Source organism: Cydia amplana, chromosome 14 (genome assembly GCF_948474715.1).
Source record: "Cydia amplana chromosome 14, ilCydAmpl1.1, whole genome shotgun sequence".
Taxonomy (NCBI): Eukaryota; Metazoa; Arthropoda; class Insecta; order Lepidoptera; family Tortricidae; genus Cydia; species Cydia amplana.
The window spans coordinates 14,852,021-14,865,369 of NC_086082.1; the positions used below are offsets into that span (position 1 = coordinate 14,852,021).

Sequence of the window (13,349 nt, forward strand, 5' to 3'; positions counted from 1 at the left end):
ACCTGATAACCTGAATATTGGTTGCTAAATATGGCTTTTTGTATTTGAAAGCTTAATTTATGTTGTATTGCGGCGGCTATTAGGTTCCTGTTACTATTAAATCATCATGGCTTAGACTTTATAGCCTCTTAGTAGCCACTGGGGTCCTTGTAACATTCATCGTCTAAGGGCCCGATTCGAATTTTGAAATAGATATCTATAAGATATCTTTTAGACATCACCAAAATACGATAACGATATTTTTAGGATCTAATCTGTAAAATTTGACATTTCCGCGATTTTACTCTTGAACGATTTCCACAAGATATGACTTAGAGATCCAATTCACATCTAACTCTATCTAACGTAAAAGTGACATTGGTTGCCCGAATAGGCTACATGACTAATTTTTTTTTTATGGTATCAATCGATCGGGTTTATTTTTAGGATCAAATGTCTATATGGGACCCATTGCATTAAAGTAACACAAATGTCAGAAATTGTAGTCAAAGTCCGACAGTCGCACTTCACTCGCGAAAGGCCCTAGGCCAGAGGCCGGAACGTCATCGCCCATCTTGTAGTATGGACAAAACAAGAAAATTGCGTTTTGGTCGGTGAAATATTGCGTTTATGTACCTATATAGTTACTATACAATATTTTTTGGATGAAATGTAAGGAATCGAATGGTACCTTTACTTTTATCGTTTTTGGAAGTTAAAAAAAACTTAAATTTTAAACTTTCAGGTCCTGTAATTTTGCAATTTTTCAATATTTTATTTTAATATCCACATTATTGTGATAAATTGCTCGTTTGCTATCTGTTTTACTAGATTTTGTTATAAAATTCAACATGTGTCATCATCCCTATTGCGCTGCAAAAGAGAACTAGTTGAAATCTAACCTATAACGTATCTAGAATGGATGTAGTACGTGTCGTCTCTTGTGAATATCTTGAAGTTCGAATACAGCAGTAAGACACCTGTCTTACTGCCGTATAGCTAGGTATATATCTAACCCGTTCTATCTCCTTAATTATCCCGACTAACTAGCATACCCCTGACATTAATCCTGCCAGTTGCAAATGAAGCCATTTTTCAGAGTCAGCTTGTCCGATTGGGTCGGTGTTGAGAGTACTGCTTTTTAAGGCACCTGCCCGACCGCCGACAGTCAACGAGAAGTTGCTATGAATGAGTGAGTTTTTTCTTTAGAAGCGTGTGTTTTCTCTAAGAAAAAGTTACAGTCAGCATCAATTGTACACTCAGACTCTTCAGTGGTTCAGTTACTTCTGTAGTAATAGATACAATTTTAGGATATCTACATGCATTTTGTAAAGCTATTAGATAGTGGCAGATAGTTTCAGAGCGCAGTTCTATTCGTTACTGCCTATACTAATGCTGATTTTACTCGTCAGCAATCTACTTTATCATTACATCCCTTTTATTTAGGTACACGGGAACAACATCTTACATAAACTCTGATCAGGCTAACTTTGCACAAACTTGTCAGTAATAATGCGTAGGTACATATAATATGTAGCTAATACCTACTATGTAGTGATTTAATTATCTTTGCTATAAGCTTAATACTTGATGTATGACTACATGAATGTTTGAGAAATTAATAAAAACTATTCGCTACTCCCTGTCTTCGCCGCCGGTCAGACGGCTGCTTAAAGTGGATCTAGGACCACGTAATATGCGGTTAACATCCAAACTAAAGGAGGCTGACGTACAAATGATGCAAATAGTCAGGTTAATTGCCAATAGTGAACCTTATTCAATTGCAATAAGGTTGTTAACGTAGTGGGGCTAACCATTACCTAATGTTCGAAATAACCGGTGGTGTGGAAATGATTGAAAAAAAAACTCGGCCTCCAAAATATTTAATTTGTCATCTGTTAGGCCGATTTAGACTCTAGTTTTCTATACTTATGAACAAAACTCTAAACAGGTAAAAAGGGACACGTACTTAAGTCACAGTAGAGTAAAATTACTTAAATTTATCTAATACCTACGAGCAATTCTTGTATATTTATTTATTTATTTATATGTATCTATCTATATTTCGGGGATCTCGGGAACGGCTCTAACGATTTCGATGAAATTTGCTATATGAGGGTTTTTGGGGGCGAAAAATCGATTTAGCTAGGTTTTATCTCTGGGAAAACGCGCATTTTCGAGTTTTTATATGTTTTCCGTGCAAAGCTCGGTCTCCCTGATATTTATTCTGAATTTCTTAGCCAAGTTCTTAACTTTACTCCTAATAATTGAAAGCATCTAGTAAGCATCTACACTCGGGTGCAAAGAAATCGGACCACCCCAGCATTTTCAACATTTTTTCAATTTGTGTAAAAACTGTAACCTCGATCATGATAATTTAAATACCACGTGGTAGATAATTTTCTGCCCTATCAAATGACATCAATATTCAGGAGTGGGGATGGATATTGTGCAAAATATGGGCCTGGAAATCACCCCCCTCCAACTGCCTCATTAGCGCATGCACTAATTGACCACTTATCATTAGGTATAAAAACAGTCATTATCATTGTTTATGCATCATTCGTGATTGGTACGTCTTCCTGAACACTACTCTCATCGCCTGAACCTGGAAAAACTGGAGAAAAATGGATACTACCTCGACTGAAGCCGGCCAAGCAGTTGCCCTATTGCAGGGAGGGCTTAGTCAACGTGCAGTGGCTCGACAACTCAACCTATCGAAGTCATCGGTTCAACGTGTCTTCCAGAGATTCCGCGTAGATCAGACGTTATCCAGAAGACCCGGAACTGGCAGAACTCGCATCACTTCTGAGAGAGATGACCGTTTCATCGTTCTTACCTCGCTACGAAATCGTCGACTGAATGCCGTTCAGCTTCAGCAGAAGCTCCTAGAGACCAGGAATGTGTCTATCAGCCGATGGACAGTTAGAAGACGACTGAAGGAGAAGGAATTGACAGCTCACAGAGCTGCAAATGGCCCAAAACTCACCCCAATACGTCGTGGACAACGACGCGTCTTCGCTCGCGAACATGAAGAATGGACCCTTCAGCAATGGAGTTCCGTACTTTTTTCCGACGAGTGCAGGATAACTTTGTCTGGCAATGACGGACGGGTACGAGTCTACCGAAGACCTGGGGAGCGGTTCTCTCAATGCTGCATCGAGGAACGTGTTGCTTATGGTGGCGGGTCAATCATGGTCTGGGCTGGTATTTCTGGAAGCGAAGACGGACATTGTGTTCATCACAGGGCCAGGTACCAGACCGAATTCAGGCGGTTTGACTGCACGTCGGTACGTGGAGGAAATCCTGGCTGATCATGTGGTCCCATTTGCGGGTTATATCGGCGATGAGTTCATCCTCATGCAAGATAACGCTCGGCCGCATACAGCCCGGATCACTAAGGAGTACTTGGAGGAGGTCGGCATCAGAGTCATGGAGTGGCCAGCCCGCAGTCCTGACCTAAACCCGATCGAGCACATTTGGGACGAGCTGAAAAGAAGAATCCGGGCCAGAAATCCCGCCCCTGAATCCTTACTGGAGCTAAAGACTGCGATCGAAGAAGAATGGGCGGGCATCCCTCAAGACACTGTAAAAAAATTCATAAGATCAATGAAAAACCGAATGACTGCATGTCGTAGGGCTAGAGGAGGCAATATACGGTATTAAAATGCTGAAAATTGTTTTAATTTTTACTTGATATCTTTAGAATCGCAGTTTTCCCATTATGCATAAGTTTCACTCCAGTATGCATTTTTAGGGTGACAAAGTTCTTAGCCCTGAAAGCCTGAAAATATTGGAAGTAAACCTGTGAAAAGCACATCAATTTATAGAGGAAAAGCCAACCTTTCATTAGGTATATAATATGTCACAGTAGCACATACAGTTTTTACAGAAATTGAAAAAATGATAAAAATGCTGGGGTGGTCCGATTTCTTTGCACCCGAGTGTAGTATGTGTTTTTTTCTCAATAATTTAAAAGGTCAATAGTCAAGTGGTAGCTGGAAAAGTTTAGATTTTTAACGATTTGAAACCTTTTGTAAAAATAATTGTAAAAGACTAATACTAGAGTTAGACCAAGGCAAGTCTGCAACGATTTTGATAGCAAACACAGTGCAAGTGTTATTTACCTATACGGAATAATTTCATAGAAGTTTGACGTTTAAAATAACTCTTGCATTTCGTGTGCTATCAAAATCGTTGCAGACTTATCTTGGTCTAACTATATTTGCCTTTGTATCGTAGACGCAGAATAAATTACCTAAAATGTGTGTCAGTTCAAAGAAAATAAACAACAAAATCTTAAAATTAACAAACCCTCCTAGAATACTAAAAACCGGCCAAGTGCGAGTCGGACTCGCGCACGGAGGGTTCCGCACCATCAACAAAAAATAGAGCAAAACAAGCAAAAAAACGGTCACCCATCCAAGTACTGACCCCGCCCGACGTTGCTTAACTTCGGTTAAAAATCACGTTTGTTGTATGGGAGCCCCACTTAAATCTTTATTTTATTCTGTTTTTAGTATTTGTTGTTATAGCGGCAACAGAAATACATCATCTGTGAAAATTTCAACTGTCTAGCTATCACGGTTCGTGAGATACAGCCTGGTGACAGACGGACGGACGGACAGCGGAGTCTTAGTAATAGGGTCCCGTTTTTACCCTTTGGGTACGGAACCCTAATAAACAGAAATTTGAAACGTTTGTGTATGACAGCGAGCAACGCAAGTGGAATTGGCTGGAGTCTGAAGTCGGTCCCAAGTTGATGCTAAGTTGGTCCAACTTGGGAATTTATGGACTGATGCGGCTCCCAATGATGGATTGAGTGTGAAGTTGAGGCTGTAATTTCTCGAGCAGATCCCTACGGTAGGGATACTTAACATAGCAAGTTACTAATTTAATTTTTATTTTTTACTAGCTTTTGCCCGCGACTTCGTCTGCGTGGAGTTAGTAATTTGGGTAGCTGATTTTTACCCAATCTGCTTTTTAACGATTCCCCATACTAATTTCCACCCCCCCCCCCTTTCACCCCCTTAAAAACTACCCTATGTCCTTCCTCGGGACTCAAACTATCTCCATACCAAATTTCAACTAAATCGGTTCAGCGGTTTAAGCGTGAAGAGGTAACAGACAGACACACTTTCGCATTTATAATATTACAGTATGGATTTTTATTGTTTAACATTATTGTAGTTATTAAGTTTTTGTAGTTTAGTTAAGTCGTAAACCACGACCCACGTTTTGTTGTGTTTTGCTAATGTGATGTTATAATAATGGTGTGTCTTTTAAAATTTCTTTTTTATAATGTGTTACACTTCGTGCTGTAAAAGATCATGGCCCTGACGGAAGACCAGCGCTAGCCTAGCCAGGCTAGCACCATGCTGAGTCGGGACCATTTCGTGGCTATTATGTTTTTGTGTTACTTGTTGATTTCTTTTATTTTTTGTCACGAATAAACGCTCTCTATTCTCTATTCTATTCTACTAAAGTGCTAGAGAAATTCTTAAGAATTTGTATTTAAAAATACAAAAACTAAGGAAGAAATTGAGCCCTCAATAGACACTGGATACAGTTAATAATTTGCTAAAGAAATAAAAGGTAAACCTTAATATTTAGACCGAAGAGTTCCTTCCAAAATAAATATTCCATTTACCTATGCTATCTTTAGACTCTGCCATTTGCTGTTTTAACTGAAGTCACGACTTCATAAGTAGGTAGCAATATTGGGGTGGGTCCCGTCTGTTAACTGTAAATAATATTCCTAACCATCTTAAATAAACTAATTTAATTTTTCGGACTTCGGTTCCGTGAGAATCTCACGAATGACTGGAACGGATGACACCACAGAAAACTGTGTCGGTGAAATGATTTTTAGTTTTAAAGATTTTTATTATTGTAAAAAAATCTAACTTTTACAAGTGGAAAACTAGTGATTGATGGTATCACACACCGCAGGAATAAAACAACTTTTAAACGATCGTTTCTTTAATTTTTTGCCATTTTTATTTATTGTGACCTTTTTTGCCACTTTTGTGTTATTTCTACTCGGAATCACGAGCTCTTTCGATCCTAATAGGGTAAACAAATGTCCCAGAGTTTTTTCCTATATTGTGTTACCATTTCCCCATATACTTTGCATGGTGGTAACAAAAAGGAAAGTTTAAAAAAAATTAGGACACTTTTTTTCTCCTATAAGGATAAAAAGGGCTCGTGATCCTGACTAGAAATAACACAAAAGTGGCAAAAAATTTCACAATACCTATATAAAAATGGAGTAAAATAAAAGAAACGCTCAAACATGGTACCTATTCCCACTTTTTTGCCACTCGTTTCTGGGTCTTGTAGAGTTATCCTGCAAAAACAAGGTGCTAATGACATAAAATAAAATTAAACAACCAAAGGGTACTTTTACCCTAATAGGCAAATATTATCTAAACATCCCTTGCCGCCGCAAATAACAAGCTTAATGGTGAGCATTGAGGTATTTATAGCATTGTCTCTCAACAAATACCGCCATCTATTTAAACACACACCAAATTAAATTAAGCGCCGCCATCACCCCGACCCCACTGGACACCTCAAGGAGCTACCTTCTATTGACGTCGCGTAAATTTCCAACTTCCTTGAATATTCATATTCATGTCATACTTGTCTTCCTTCCTCACTACCAAAAAAACTCACCTGGAAAGGAATTTTCCCTCATTCAGCATACATCGCTGCTTTAGTACAGTGAATATTACGGTTTGTAGCGCATGGAGCAGCAATGGATTGATGTTGTGTGGGTATTTTGGAATAAATTGTGGGGGATGATGTTAAGTGCACCTTCGTAAAGGATAGTGTGTGCTCGTTCATTTTCAATGAAACTATGCTTCGACACGTCATTCTTATTTAATTTTACAGCATGTTTTATGCCATAAAGTAACTCGTTAAACAGGAATTTTAAATTCTTATTTATAAAAGCATGCACTTGACATGGACTTGTTAACTTTGTGGCGATTGTATTAAGTGGGTAGGTACTTAATTAGCAATGCAAACTGTAATTCGAAAATATTGTGTTATTTTTAGTCTATGTTTAAATCAAATGATGTTACACTAAAGTTTATAAATAACAATTTACAGACATGGATAAATTAAAATTAATATAAAGCTAAAAGTCCCTACCGCTCGGTAAAGAAAATTCTGGCAGCATTTCCTCGATGGATTGTGAGGGCCCAGTTCTTCGGTCTCCTGTGGCGACTCTGAGTTTCTTCAACTGGCCTTTAAAGGGACAGCACCTCACCAACCATCTCAGACCTTAGGGTCTCGACATCGAATGAAACTATTTGTTTTACCAGGGGGCAAAGTTGTTGTTTAATTCCTCATGCTATGAACTCCTCGTGTTAATCCCTATTAAATATTTATCATTCAAAATCATCACTTAAATAAAACTCATTGTCTCTCGCAAACATGAGGAAACAATAAAGAAAATCTTCTTATTACTTTGCCAGTCTTGTGGATAAAATTAATCTTTCTCATCAGTTTATGAATAATAAAGAGAGCTCATCATCATCAGGCCTTTAACATCTTGACAGATGATTTGTGCAGTGTCTGTAAGCGAGGAACAACGTCTCGTAACTGTATAAGCCAAGGCGGGACCGGCATTTGCGACCGCATTTGTGGCAGCTGAAGTATGAGACTAAAGAGAGCTAATGTGGTCAATCATATTTTATAAGTTAAGTGCGCAATCTTGGAATCTCTGCAGCCACCGCCGTCCGTTGGCCGAACGGTTGAGCGGCGCCGTGCAGCCGTATCCGCCATTACCATTGATCATCATATAGTCGAAGCAGTCCGTCACGCCGTCGCTGTTGCAATCCTGAAATAAGCAAACAAAACGTTAACAGTTTTGAATGATTCACGGTTAGTTTCACTAGACTTATCGACCAGGTAAAACCATGATTACCTTTTGTATGAGGGTAGACCGAGCGCGGTCTACACAACTTTGACGCCCGCCTGCTATCTTCAGTTACCCGTGAAGAAGATGCATGTAACTGCGTGGAAATATCGAGAGCTCGAAAACAATACAAAAGGTAATCATGGTTCATGTCCCGGTCGATATGTCTAGTGAAACAAAACGTTCTTGAAATGAAGGGTACCTACGAAAAACATTTTTATGCCACGGCTTTAGCAAGAAGCTCGCTGGCTTGAGCAGCATAACTTCAGCACGCTTATTAATTTTGTCAATTCACGTTACCTTTCCAAATTTCTGCAAATAGCCTTCGACAATCCTTGAAGCGCAGTGATAGCTTCTCGCGCAGTCTTCCCAAGCTGTAAATAAATAATAACTTTGTAAAGAATAATATCTTAGATACTTATAATGCTAAAATGTCGCCATGTTCGTTCTTCGTCTTGCATTAATATTATAATAAGTGGTTTGATAAGAAGTGATAGTAGGTAGTTCTTTGAACATTTTATATAAATCTTACAAAATTAGACTAGCTTCCAAGTTTCTCTCGGGGCTGATCTAAGACCAGCGTCTACCCAATACACGCTTGAAATTTTGAAAGGGCTGCAGTACCCAGCAGTCGAGAGACACATCACAGCGGGATAATAATTAGATGCATACCAGAATGACAGGCACACACACCATGGTTCCTCTGAGGATCATCTTCGGGTAACGTAACTTGTCAAGAGTATATCCAATACCTACACCCTGGCAATGTTAAAAGGCCCGCCATATCCGCCTATGCAACATCACATGTAGCCACGTGGCACAGATCTGAACATCTACAGAATACAGACACTCACCATGGTTCCTCTCAGGATCGTCCTCCGGAAGTGTGACCTTCCCAGCATCTATCCAGTAAACCCTGGAGATATTAAAAGGCCCGCAGTACCCTGCAGTACAGCCGTGAGACACATCGCAGCCTGTAGCGACGTGGCACAGGCAGCGGTAGCACGCTTGCGACAGGTTTGAGATATACAGGCCTGAAAAAGTTTGACAAACGTAGTATAAGGGTCTGGGTTAAAGAGTTTGCTAAATTTTATTGTACGAAGAGTTTCATAGTAAACCGCCGCGGCGCGCCGGGTGACGTTGATAAATCTGTCAAGTGCGGATGGTGCAACTGGCACTAAGTGTGTCGTCGCTTTGCTTTGTGGGTCTAATTCACTATTGATCTCAATTTCAGGTGGCATTTTTTGTCTTATGATGGGCGTTAGGAGGAAAATATTAATAAAATAAAGGCGTTTTCCGGTCCCTGCATAGGTTCTATTCTATACTTACACATATTTCTGATGATGGGACGATGAAAAATACGTAAGTTCTATACCTACTTACATATTATTATGAAACTTTTTTCCAAGTATCAAAAAGAAAACCATTTTTTCTAAGTATCAATAGGAAAAACCAATTACCTAGGGAACATTAAAAAAGTTCTGATAAGTAATAAACAATCAGTGGAGTGGTGTTCATAGTTCGCACTCACACTAAATTAATGTTTAGATTGGACATTGATTAAATATCAATCAAATGTAATGTTGTGGTTGGAAATGGAATTTCAATTCAGTTACACACGTGTCATAATTATTAATTATTATTAATGTGCAATTATGATATACCTATTATAGTGTGAGACAATTGATGTGCCAAAGTGGGTAATAGTGACTTTGCCTATGAAGCCAATGCTGGTCGCGGGTTCGAATCCCGGTAAAGGCATTTATTTGTGTGATGATCACAGATATATATTTTTCTGAGTCTCGGGTGTTTTCTATGTACCTATACCTATCTATACATATACGTACGTATGTATATCGTCGCCTAGTAGCCATAGTACAAGCTTTGCTTAGTTTGGAGCTAGGTCAATATGTGTAACTTTTCCGTTAATATTTATATATTTATTATTTTAATGTTTTCAACAATAGCCTCCTAAGGCCCAGCCATACAATCGAAACATCCAAAATTTGTCACTGAAATTTGAACCTAAATAGTAAGAAATAGAGTTGATTTTGCGTTATTTGAAACTTGAACGAAACAAAAGCAAAAGCGACTCTGTTACAATTGAATATGGTTTAAATTACATCGAACTGAGTAGGTACTAGAGGTGGAACCTTGGGCCTTAGGAGGATAGGACACAGTAAAAAAATTTGGGCCAAGTTTTGAGTATAATTCTAATAACTTAGCGCCATTTTGACTAAATTTTGATATAAATTGCTATAACTAAATTCAGATCAGTCAACTGTGCCAGGATGTTGAATAGAAGAGTTTAAGTACTGGAAAATAGCTTACAGACTTACCAGTGGAACCTGTTATGCAGTAAAAACCCAACATTACACCTATGAAAGGCAACAAAACTTTAATAAACCTTCTCATTTCCTTAAAAACTGACCGAATCACTGAACTGAACGTTTCGTAAAATCGAACACCAAATGCGTTTAATTTTCCGCGCTCCAACTCTTTTTAATTTTTATTAATTTTAAGTCACTGGCCGGTAAGGTTTTAAAAATAGATGGAGCTCTATGGTAAACAAGCGTCTGCCTTTAAAAGCATAGTTAAACTGTTTTGTTTTATAAATACGAGAAGCACGTTTTGGATCAGGTTTCTGCGCAAGAGACTGGTTTGGATGATAAAAGTAGAAGTAGTCCGACTTTATAAATCCAATTATTTAAAGTTTATTTGAGTATTCTTGCTGTGCATCGCATCTCGTGCGTCTAATACTTAAATAGGTACGAGCGTGATGCACTGTTGTTATTGTGAATTGAACATCAAATCAAGTTGTATATTCAAATTGGAATGTGGTTCTAGGTTAATTGGCTGCTTCGTACTTGAACGATCATTGATCAAAATGATCAATCAATACGAAAAAGGTTCATTATATACTCTGTCAAAGCATTTCCGTCAGAGCCCGTACTCCCAGCAAGGGCCGATTGACCCTCACCTAATACCAGTATAATTGAAAAAAAAAAGTTGCGCAAACGTTGCGTCGAGCAGCAGACAAAAAGTTGACTAGACGCCGTCGACGCTCGGGAGACGCTAGTTTGGGATGGCCCTTAATTAATTCTGTTTTTCCCTACTTATTAACCTTTTGACCACTATAGTGTTATGGCGGACGCTGTCAAAGTAACTTTCACACTTACGAGTAGGGTTTACATTAGCTAGCTTGCGCCCGGGATATTGGCGAGTGATGTTTGTGTTTATGACATAAAGCGTCCAAAGGGTTAAAAAGTAAAACTACACTTCATGGAAATGGCCTGAAATACATTTAAATTCGAGAGCATTCTACATAACAAGCTACCTGCCGATTGCAGTCACAGAGCACACGAGATTCCAGTAATTCATCTTGGCACGAGCCTCAACAAGACTGACAGGTCCCGTGCCAAGTTGCCAACTCGTTAAAGCTCTGGCCAGTTAGTAGCGTTTCACGAGTTATTTTTTAAATTCTTCGACATTAGCTTGGGCCGGCTGAAAGATAATTCTTTCACCAATGTACACACAAATATACATGTATGTACCTATGTACGTCACAGGGTAGCCCAAACATACATTGTATTTTTTTTACTGCCGCATTCAATTCAAACGTTTGCTAAAGCTTAAATGTATTTTTTTAAAGATAATATGTTATTGTGAAATGAATGTATCTATCAATATGTATCAATAAAATTCTGATTCTGATTCTGATCTTAATTTTTAGGGTTCCGTACCCAAAGGGTAAAAACGGGACCCTATTACTAAGACTCCGCTGTCCGTCCGTCCGTCCGTCCGTCCGTCCGTCTGTCACCAGGCTGTATCTCACGAACCGTGATAGCTAGACAGTTGAAATTTTCACAGTAATGATGTATTTCTGTTGCCGCTATAACAACGAATACTAAAAACAGAATAAAATAAAGATTTAAGTGGGGCCCCCATACAACAAACGTGATTTTTGACCGAAGTTAAGCAACGTCGGGCGGGGTCAGTACTTGGATGGGTGACCGTTTTTTTGCTTGTTTTTTTTTGCTTGTTTTGCTCTATTTTTTGTTGATGGTGCGGAACCCTCCGTGCGCGAGTCCGACTCGCACTTGGCCGGTTTTTTTTTTTAAAGACGTGACGTGAAAGTTAAAAAATATTATACCTCGGGAACAAATAATTTCTTTTTTCAATAAATAATTTGTCAACGTATTTTTGGCCCATCCCGTAATATACACAAAAAGACGCCATTTATAACGCCACCCACGGTAATCGTTTCAGCCTAAAACCCACGGCAATCGCTTCAGCCTAAACGTTAAACGTAGCCTTAGCATTAGACTGCTAATGCTGTTTGCACTCGCCGCTAACGAAGAGCGTTTAGGTAGTAGCCGTCGTTTCTAACTTCATGCCAAGCTCTAATTAATAGACCAGTATGTCTAGAACTGTGTGGTATGTAATTATTAGACCGCAGTTAGGCTTCTGATCCTTGTACCTAAGTATAGTGGTGTTCCTAGGCTTCAAGGAACCTGATGTTGCCAGACTGAAAAGAGGTGCTGCTGCGACACAGTTCTAGAAATCCATAGGGCCTACCGCGAAACTCGACAATTGAAACTTCGTTATCTGGCTCTCTATTACTTTTGCATGTTCAAGCGATAGAGAGGCAAATAGACGAACGAAAGAAAGAAACGGCTCAACGTTTCGAATATAGTCCGATAATAAATTGTAGAAAATAATTGAGGGCGCCACTTCCTGCGTAACTGTCACATTTTTGACGTAAAATGCTTAAACATGGCAACAATTTAGTATGTTTTTTTTAGTTCCATTTTATTTAATTTCTACTATTTTATGTCGCACTATAAGGCAACAAACAGTCACGGCATGATCAAATTTCATTGTTATTTCATTTCGTTTATTTAGAAAATGAAAACGACAAACGAAGATTATATATCTAATATTTGTAAGTATTAGATATGTTTGAGCCTAGTTTACCCTCTGGGTTGGAAGGTCAGATGGCAGTCGCTTTCGTAAAAAATAGTGCCCACACCAATTACTGGGATTAGTTGCCAAGCGGACCCCAGGCTCCCATGAGCCGTGGCAAAATGCCGGTACAACGCGAGGATGATGATGATGATTTGTAAGTATTAGATACAAAAACAAAAAACAAAAGTCATAATAACCAAACGGCCATTCCAAAAAGTAAACACAAATTCGTAAAAAGATTCCCTTGTTCCCTCAAAAACAATACAACAAAACAAAATTTTAAAAACTTGGACACTAAAAAGTTATCACCCGTTTGTAATATTGTCATTTCCGTGCAATGTTTCCGTGGCTATTCTTCGTCCGAACCATCATCACCGTGTCCACTTTTGTCATTCGCGTGGTCCCCGCTCCCCTTTCGTCATTTTCCTGTGCAAATATTATTTTGCGGTTCGCAAATTTAACTACGTTAATTCTC

The 13,349-nt window shown here is 38.9% G+C and overlaps 1 protein-coding gene across 1 annotated transcript; it reads right to left on the reverse strand.

The window, feature by feature from the left end:
* Positions 1–7,678: 7,678 nt before the first annotated feature.
* On the reverse strand, positions 7,679–10,376 carry LOC134653849 (lysozyme-like). The gene is made up of 4 exons (XM_063509213.1): positions 10,246–10,376; positions 8,761–8,940; positions 8,207–8,280; positions 7,679–7,828 (listed from the first exon to the last, which is right to left on the reverse strand). Exons 1-4 carry the CDS (start codon positions 10,319–10,321, stop codon positions 7,682–7,684), a joined length of 477 nt encoding a protein of 158 aa, XP_063365283.1. The 5' UTR covers positions 10,322–10,376; the 3' UTR covers positions 7,679–7,681.
* Between the last annotated feature and the right edge of the window lie 2,973 nt (positions 10,377–13,349).

Excerpts from the sequence above, each read along its gene's own strand:
- LOC134653849 (XM_063509213.1), bottom strand. The coding sequence starts at position 10,321 with ATGAGAAGGTTTATTAAAGTTTTGTTGCCTTTCATAGGTGTAATGTTG. Across the intron at positions 8,941-10,245 it reads CTGCATAACAGGTTCCACTG|GCCTGTATATCTCAAACCTG; the intron begins GTAAGTCTGTAA and ends AAACTTTTTCAG. Across the intron at positions 8,281-8,760 it reads CGATCCTGAGAGGAACCATG|CTTGGGAAGACTGCGCGAGA; the intron begins GTGAGTGTCTGT and ends ATTTATTTACAG.